This window comes from Trichechus manatus, unplaced genomic scaffold (genome assembly GCF_000243295.1).
Source record: "Trichechus manatus latirostris isolate Lorelei unplaced genomic scaffold, TriManLat1.0 scaffold00258, whole genome shotgun sequence".
NCBI lineage: Eukaryota > Metazoa > Chordata > Mammalia > Sirenia > Trichechidae > Trichechus > Trichechus manatus.
In genome coordinates, this window is record NW_004444194.1 from 1685452 (window position 1) to 1694784 (window position 9333).

A 9333-nucleotide genomic window follows, 5' to 3' on the forward strand; every position below is an offset into this window, starting at 1 on the left:
AGTGAGCAGCATGCGGCAGGGCTGTTACAAAGGCGTTTAGTTTATTCTCCTCATCAGTATCACTGATATTCTCATGGTTCACATTTCCCAGTGCCACTCCTCTCCTTACAGTAGTTAATGTGCAATCTCACTTAGGGGCTGGGGAGGGAGGTGGGGCTCAGCCGGGGGGAAGGGTGTTGGCACTTCACACAGACAGGCCAGGCAGTCTGCCCTGCGTGAAAGAGGTGTGGGCGGCCAGGGAAGCAGAGGGGGCCCCACAGTCTTTTCTTGTTGGTCGATGATTCTCCATTCATATTCTTCCCCGCTGCCCGGGGTGGGGACCATGCAGTTCAGAGCAGGCCAGGGGAGGGAGAGAAGGAAAGCAGCAGGCCGCCCGGAAGGGGGACGGGGACGGGCGCAGGGGTGGCTCCTGGGGTAAGGCACAACCCTGTCTTTGGCTCTCCTGGTGAGGAGTTTCCTCCCCTGCACCCCTGCCCGGCCCCTCTCCCCAAACCAACACAGTCCCGGGAGCCAGGGATTGCCACCCAACCACCCAACCCCGTGCTGCAGGGTGTCGGAGGAGTTACAGGGGCAAGCCCCACCCGAGGAAAGGCAGGAGGAGCTGGGCAGGGGTCTGCCCAGGACATGGGGTGGGGAGGGAGAATACCCCAGTCCCAGAGAGCAGGCCCCCCGCTAAGGCCTGGGAGAGAGGGAGTGCCTGAGAACTCCTGCTTGCTTCTGGGGTGGCTGGAGCCCCGGCCCACCCGTGCCCCCTTGGCTTCAGCCAGTCGGGCACTGCTACTGCCAAGTGACCAGGATATTGTGCTTTGGGATCAATGCTGGGTGAGGGTGTCAGGGCCAGGACCTATGGGCAGGGAGGTGTGATTAAGGTGCTTGTGCTTTACCTGGGGGTGTCAGTTCCCCTCCACACACACTCAGGGGCTGACTAGGGGCTAAGGTGCTGGGGGCTGGGCCAGGAAACAGAATGCCAGGACCCCAGGCGGCCCTGACCCCCCTGACCGACACCCCCTCCCATGCAACAAGCAGATGTTAGAAGTGACACGCTGAAGGCTAGCGGGGGCTGCTGGGTCGGGGGAGGCCTGCCTCCAAATCAGACCCAAAGGGTCCCATGGGGCTGGCCTACCCCACCTCCTGCCATCCCCCAGCACCTAGATGAATGACCACTTAGAGCAATGGGCAGGTAAGAGTTGGGGAGGGAGAGGAGAGGTGGTGAGGACAAGGGCTAGAAACAAAAGTGGAACTGTGAAATGACCCAAATGTGGGGGAATGGGGAGTAAAAAAAGAACACTCCATGTTCACATGTAAAACTCAAAACACCCTCGCTCTTGGCGAGGGAAAAAGAAGGAAAGAAATGGTAAGAGATTCTTCAAACAAATGTCAACAATGGAAATGGGCCCTGCCCTGCCCTGGTCCCTAGGTGCGGGGCTCAGCCAACCAGCCAAGGCCAGGGACACCCTTAAACTGTAGCCCTGTTGAGGGGAGGAAGCATGGGGGTAAAGGAGGAGCCGGTCAGTCCCACAGGAGTCCAGGCAGCTCTGGGCCGGGCCCGCCACAACAACTCATACCCATACTCACATGCACGCACACGCACACAGACACCTGTCTAGCTCCAGCTGCCATCCTACCTGCCCCGGCCCCCAGGGACCAAAGGGGAAACATCAGACACAGTCCCGTTGGTTTGAAAAATAAAAGGAATCTTATACTTCAATATTTCATTAGCTAAGAAAATGTTTTAAAAAGTATGTACAGGGGGAGGGGGCTGGGAGCCCAGCTGTGGGGCAGGGTGGGGGGAAAATGGAGGGAGGGGCAGCAGCCCCCAGCCCTGCTCCCCTCCGTTCAACCCTGGTCCTACTGCCTTTTTTAAAAGCAAAACTTCTACACACACACACACATACACACTCTCTGAGCCCTGGAAACCTCTCGTCCTATCCTCAGAGACCCCCTGTCTGCCCCTAAGTGTCCCCTCACTCAGGACCTGCCTCTCTCAGTACCCAGGGGACTGATGGGGGCAACAGAGGCTGAGCGTCTCGTGAGAGAAGAAGGGTGCTGGGCCCACCACTTTAGGCCAGTCATGGGATTTCTCTGAGCCTCAGTTGCCTCGGCTGCAAAATGAGCAGTCCCCACGGCCTCGCCTACCCCAGCCCCCAGGCGCAGGGACAGACGAGGGAAACAGGAAGGCGCTTTTGGAAACGTGGAAGCACTGGGAAGATGTGGCGAGAGGGGTCCTGAGAACCCGGGGCCCTTTGAGTCCAAAAGGGCCACAGTGAGGGGCAGAGGCTGATGAAACTTCCGCCAGGGGGCCCAGGGTCTGGGAGAGGGGCCTTCCCAAGCTGCCCAGGCCGGCCCCTCCCCATGCCTGCCCTGGTGAGTCAGGGGAAAATGTTTAGGGGTTAGGAGAGGAGGGGAGAGTGCTCCCCAACCGTGCACGAGTGTGTTAAAAAAGGCAACGCAAACCGCACACCACCTGCCATCCTCTCCCAGCCCTGCTCAGGTGGGAGACTCTGGGTTTGGGGACCAGGGGGTGGGAGGACAGGGAGGTAGAGGGGCTGGGAGCATGCAGCACCCCCGGGGGTCCTGGGGAGGGGCAGACAGTAGCTCGTGACCAGGATGGCGGGTGGGTGTGGCGGGAGGGGGAGTGTGACGGCTCCAAGGGAAGGGTCCGGTGGGGTTACTGCAGGGCCTCAGCTGAGGGGCCTGCGTCGCCATCGTGGCTAGCTGTCTCGAAGCCATGCTCCACGCCCATCATGTCTGGCTCTATCTTGCCGGTGTCGCTGATGAAGGTCGTGTAGACATCGCCCTCGGCCGTGAGGGGCTTGAGCTTGGGGATCCAGCTCTTGCGTACAACGCGGCGGGCATTGGTGCACATATCAGCCGCGATGGCATTCATCTCGCTCTCCTTGAAGTTGGGGGCAAAGTTCTGGCAGTAGTCTGAGTGGGCAGAGTGGGGAGTGGGGGGGCTCAGCTGTAGCCCTGGCCTCCCTCCCCTGGTGGCAGACAGGCACTCTAAGTCACATCAGGCCTGACCCACTCCTGACTGAGTGTGGCACGTGGGACGTGGGGTTGGGATGGGATGGCCTAGTGTCTTTTCATACCAACAGCTGGCTTGAATGGCGCTGCTGGTGGCCGCCACTTTGTTTGCCAGGCTGCTTCCTGAGTTGGCCCATCCTGAGTTTGAGACCCTTCCCAGCTTACCCCAGGTCCCTCTGCAGAAATCTCTCACTAGTCACAGCCCTCTTCCCAACAAGCCTAAATTCAGCCTCAACTCCTTCTCAACACCCAACTCCAGACAGCCCCCACCCATCAGTCAGGGCCAAACCAGGGAGAAAGACATCTGCCCCTGGGACCCCTTCCCAAGCGTCATACTCACACTTGACGGCGTGGAGGACGCGGCTGTCCAGGGGCTTGCGGGTGGGGTCGTTGGTGGAAGAGCGGATCCCAGTGCCACAGCTGTTGGCCAGCGTGTTCCTGGGGGCAGAAGGCATGGGGCGGCGGGAGGAGTCAGTGCTCCCTGTGGTGGCGGGGGATCCTCAGGAGGGGCCACAGGGCAACCCCACTCCCTCACCCTGGGCTCTGAAGGGCCTCACCGGTCAAAGAAGGAGGCCAGGAGCCGCCGCAGCAGGACCTTGTGCCGTGTGCCCGCACTGACGTGGCAGTTCATGAGCTGTGCCCTTGTGATGTATACATTGGTGCCTGGAGAGGGGAAACTAATGGATGGCCCAGTGCCCCCGAACCTCCGCCTCCCCTTATATTCACCCCCATCCTGCGGACCCCCGCTTCTCTGAACTCTGGAGACACTCGTCTTGGGCTCTGGGACCTTCTCCCTCCCACAGAGAGTGGGCAGGGCAGCTTATTCTGACTCCCTGCCGCACTCTGGACAGGACAGAAATGGTGGTGTCAGCATCTCCATGGCACCTACCACGTGCCAGGACTAGCCAGGTGTCGGCTCTGCCCACCCTCTGGGGGAGGGAGAAGGTCCCAGAGCCCAAGAAGAGTATCAGTTCAGCGGGCAGCAGCACCTAGGCCAGCTGACTACAAAGGTCAATTATGAACCACGGTGGCACTGAATCCTCAACGCCAGCCTACGAAGGAGCTAACTTATCTCCACGTGGCCACACAAGAACAGCCTGCACTTACATCAGCTCCCAGTGGGTTCCCAGGGCCCTAGTCTTTTACGTGCATCAACTCATTTACTCTTACCAACAACCCCGCAAGGGCTGCCCCTGTGATCAGATGAGGAAACCAAGGTGCTGAGGGGTGTCAGCTGCCCCAGGTCACAGCCAGTGTGGGGCAGGATTTGAGGCCAGGCAGCTGGGCCCAGAGTCTGGCTCTGGACCACCACCCACATGCCACTCTGCTCAGTGGGGGCTGAGGTCCCAGAGGAGGGGTGATACAGCGTGCCAGACCCACCTGTCACCAGCTCCAGCTTCTCAGAGGGGTCACCCTCATCGTATAGCTTGGGGTGGCAGCGGTTGCCGATCTGGTTGATGAGCTCGGCAGGAAGGGACGCCAAGTCTTGCCGCACCCGGATGCGATTCCGGTACTCACGGGCCACCTGCTCAGGGAGAGCCTCCACCTTCTCAGCTGGGGAGAGAGACAGGCAGTGTGTGGGTGTTGGTGGTGGGGATGCGGGAGATAAGGCTGGGCTGTCTGGTGTCTCACCTGCCTGGCCGACGTTCATCATGCTGTACATGGTGTACATGTTGCAGATCTGCCGGTACTGCTCATCTGTGCCCTCCTCGCCTGCGTCCTCCTCCTCGTCCTCCTCGTTGTGGTAGGAGCCAGGGCTGTCGCTGGTGTAGGCACTTGAGGTGCCAGGGCTGGTCCGCTCCGATGTGCTGGGCCCGCTTACCATGCCCCCAGCTGACACCACTCCACCGGCTGCCTGCCCAGTCCCCGCTGCCCCTGCCACGGCCACCCCAGCTGGCTGGGCTGATGCCACCACTGGGGCCTGCTGGGGTGGCGGGGGATGGGGTGGCCGGTTGGCGGCCAGGTCTGGTGTGGAGAACTTGGCCATTTTGCGGCTGCCATTGCCACCACTCCCAGCCTCCTTCTGGCCGCTGTCCCACAGCCGCTTGGCGACCGGCGTGCACTGTACCGAGTCCAACTCCTGCTGCTCTGTCTTCACCCTTGACACGAGGGGCAGCGGGGTGCTGCAGGCCGGCCAGCTCGACGTCTGTGCCACGGGGCTCTGGGGCTCAGACGACGGGGCCTCCTCAGCGTGCAGGCCCTGCGAGTCACAGCTGGGGGAGCTCACCTTGAGGAAGAACTCGGTGCCCTTCTCCATGATCTCCTGGATCTGCAGGAAGCCGGCCGTGTACATGAGCAGGAACTGGTCACCCACGTTCATGCTGAGTCGGCCCGTGTAGCAGAAGCTGAGGATCTGCTGGAAGGACTGGGGCTGCACGGCTGCTGGCAGCTCCACCACGGCACTCCGGCTGCTGTTGAACAGGTCCCGAAAGTAGGAGCTGCTGGCGGCCAGCACAGCCCGGTGGGCCTTGAAGGCGTGGCCCTTGACCACGACCGACACGTCACAGTACAGGCCCTGCAGCCGCTGCTCGTTGAGGCACTCCAGGATGCTGTTGCCGAAGTTGGGGATCTCCATCTGCAGTGTCTGGGCCATGGCGGCTGCTGTACAGGGGCCAGAAGGGAGACAGAGACAGGTCAGTGGGTGGACACTGGCTCTGAGTTCGGCTTACGGAGCAGCGATGTGCAGGCTCAGCCCAGCTCACGAAGACCTCACCTGCTGGACGGAGACCCAGGCCCACAGCAGAATCCACCTAGGGGACTCAACAGGGCCATATAAAGCACATGGAGCCAACCCTTACATCCTGGTATGAGCTGCCCTTTACGACATTATTAATAAGCCTGGAGTCCTTGGGGGGTGCGAACAGTTAACGCGCTTGGCTGCTAACTGAAAGGCTGGCAGTTGGAGTCCACCCAGAAGTGCCTCAGAAGAAAGGCCTGGTGATCTACTCCCAAAAAATCAACCACTGAAAACCCTATGCAGCACAGTTCTACTCTGACACACTTGGAGTTGCTATGAGTCAGAACTGACACAATGGCAACTGGGTACTGGTTATTAACAAGCTCAGCCAGTCCAGACCAGGCACCCACACACAGGCTGTGCTTTGCAGGCAAAAAGGCCAAGGCAAACTCAGATGTAACTGCTTGAATATTCAGTGGCTGACCTCGGAAGGGTAGCTAAGACAGAGTGAGTACCATGTAAGCGTTCACTACTGCTAGCACAATGTGCGGACAGGGTCCCTAGAGGGCACGGGCCTGGAAACACCAGGAGGGCGGGGTCATCTGACTGTTCACCACTGCATCCACACATGACCCTCAATCACCGTTGGTTGAATGACTGAGAACCCATTGCTGTCAAGTCCGACTCATAGTGACCCTATCGGACAGACTATTGGACACAGTAAAACTGCCCTACAGGGTTTCCAAAGTTGTAATCTTTACAGAAGCAGACTGCCACATCTTTCTCCCGCGGAGTGGCTGGGGGGTTCAAACCACCGACCTTTCGGGTTAGCAGCCGAGAGCTTAACCATCAGGGCTCCTCGAATGACTGACTACACACGAAACCCTGAAATTACGCAAAAAGATGCTCCACATCTCCAGTCATGAGGGAAATGCCAATCCAATCACAATGAGATATACTTCACGCTCCCTAGAATGGCTAGAATGAAAAGATCAGATAATAACAAGTGTTGGAGAGGATGTGGAGAAATTGGAATCCTCGTACCCTGCTGGCGGGAATGCAAAATAGTGCAGCCGCTGTGGAAAAGTTTGCCAGTTCCTCAAAGTCAAAAATAGAATTACCACATGACCCAGCAATTTACCCCTGCTAGGTATATAGCCAGAAGAACAAAAACACATGTCCACACAAAAAAATTGTACACCAATATTCGTAGCATTATTTACAATAGCAAAAAAAGTGGAAATAACCCAGATTCCATCAACTGGTGAATGCATAAACAAAATGTGGTCTATCCATACAATGGAGCATTATTCAGCCATAAAAAGGCATGAAGTACTAATACCTGCCACAACACGCACGGACCTCTAAGACATTATGCTCAGTGAAAGAAGCCAGTCACAAAAGACACATAGTGCATGATCCCATTTACACAGGATATCCAGAACAGGAAAATCCACGGAGAAAGCACAATAGTGGCTGCCAGGGACTGGGGGGAGGGTCAGTGATGGCTAAGGAGAGCAGGGTTCTTTTTGGGGCTGTGACAGTTTTTTCAAACGAATTGGTGATGGATGCACAACAGTATACTTTAAATGGGTGAACTGTAGGATATGTGAATTGTATCTCAGTAAAGTAGAGGGTCATCACCCTCAATGAGACAGACTGACACAGTGGCTCAACAACGGACTCATGCTTAACCAACGATTACGGCGCAGGACTGGGCAGTGTTTTGTTCTGTTGTGCGTGGGGTCACTGAGTCAGAACCGACTCGACAGCACCTAACAACAATAACAACAAAGCTGCTAAAGTAAAGGAACCCTCGTGGCGCAGTGGTTAAGCACTCAGCTGCTAACCAAACGGTTGGCCGTTTGAACCCATCAGCTGCTCCGCAAGAGAAAGATGTGGCAGTCTACCTCCATAAGGATTACAGCCTTAGAAACCCTACGGTCCAGTTCTGCTCTGCCCTATAGGGTTGCCATGAATCAGAATCGATTTGACAGCAACGGGCATTGGGTATATGTAAAGCTGCTAAACTAGCTGTCTCTGGACATAACTGGGGAGGAGACTTGTCACATATACCCTATGAATTTTGAACTTGGTGAATGTATTGTCTGTTTATAAAAATACAATATTTAAAAATAAATAAAATGTGTGGAATCATCTCACACATTTAATTTATACAAAGTAATCCAAAAGTGCTGGGGGTGGGATAAACAGGAATTTAAAAAACTGCCTGTCATCTTGCCCAAGGAGCCACCCCTTACCCTGATACATGGGGAACCTCCTGGGGAGGGGGCTGGGCGCCTCTGGCAATTGTGGACTTCTCCAATGCAAGCCTCAGGAGGAAGAACGGGCCCCACGCTCTGCGGCCATTATAAAGGGTTCTGAAGGCAAACTGTGGCTTTAAAAGTGACCTCCACAAAATGAGCATCCTCCGCAATTCTACAGGGTGCATGGGGGGCAGTGGTCTGGACTGGGCAGGGTGGACTTGAGAACACCTCCTGAGTAAGAGGCCCAAGTTGGGACAGCTCAGAGTGAGCCAGATGAGGAGGATTAAGAGGAGAAAGGAGGTAGTATGTGTGCAAAGGCCCTGGGGCAGGAAGAGCTGTTCTTCCCTTACTCCTCAGATTAGTGTTTGTGCATTTCTTACTTTTTTAAAATTCATTAACAAGTCCCTTCTGAGTTGTCTCCCTGCCAGGCATGGGGATGTGGCCATGGGTTCAGAGACAGTTTCTGAGGTGTGTTCTGGGCCAGTGTGAAATCTGCTTGTGGGACCTAGAGCTCCAACTCTCTGCTTCTCCATTTGGAAATGGTCTAATAAGGCCAACCTGATTCTTCAAACTCAACCTGCACTTACAATGAGGGAGCCGGAAGGGACCGTGGCAGCCAGAGGCACTGCCCCTCCAGCACCCAGGCCAATGCAAGAGCAGACACTGAACAGTAGGAATTCATCAAGCCGTCTTCGTAAGCCTATGGGGCTGGTTTCATTACTCTCAAATCTCAGCTGGGACAACTGAGGCATGTAGAAGTTAAGGGCTGTCCCAAGGTCATATGGGAGTAAGTGGTAGGCACAAGATCCAAATCAAGATCTGTCTGGGCACTGTGACTTCTCACACTGTTGTCTCCCTCATCATCATCATCATAATCCCTGTCACCACGACCAATAACAACTCAGGGCAGCAGAGGGGGTAGGCAAAGACCAGGAGGCCCCAGTTAGAGGGCATCACAGCTCTCCTCCAAGGGGCTCAAACTCTGTCCTGGACAGGCCACCAACTGGCCTTCTGCATGAGGAGACGGGAAACTGAGGCCTCACATGAGTGCAAAGGTCAGAGCCCAGAGAGCCCTGCTCCAGGGGTCCTAACCCACCTCCCCGGGCTGCAAATTGAAGCTGCTCCAGTTTGTGGGGCCCAACCCAAAGTAGCTAAAGGAAAGACTGGCCCCCAGAACCCCTGGAGGGTGTTCCAGACCCCACCTTAGCAGGCTCACCCTCCAAGGGGGAAGATAAAGGCAGAACAAGTGCACAGTGGAGCCAGAACCCCTCAGACCTGGGTTTCCATGCCAGTCCCTCACCTCTTTGTGCTTCAGTTTATTCATCTGTAAAATGGGGACTCATTCACCCAAGTCACACTGAT

General features: G+C 56.4%; 1 protein-coding gene across 1 annotated transcript; it reads right to left on the reverse strand.

Moving 5' to 3' along the window:
• Positions 1–2574: 2574 nt before the first annotated feature.
• NACC1 (nucleus accumbens associated 1) lies at positions 2575–5628 on the reverse strand. Its single transcript, XM_023724764.1, has 5 exons — positions 4660–5628; positions 4408–4581; positions 3585–3690; positions 3368–3465; positions 2575–2928 (listed from the first exon to the last, which is right to left on the reverse strand). The coding sequence occupies exons 1-5, from the start codon at positions 5618–5620 to the stop codon at positions 2669–2671; spliced, it is 1599 nt and encodes a 532-aa protein (XP_023580532.1). The 5' UTR covers positions 5621–5628; the 3' UTR covers positions 2575–2668.
• Positions 5629–9333: the final 3705 nt, after the last annotated feature.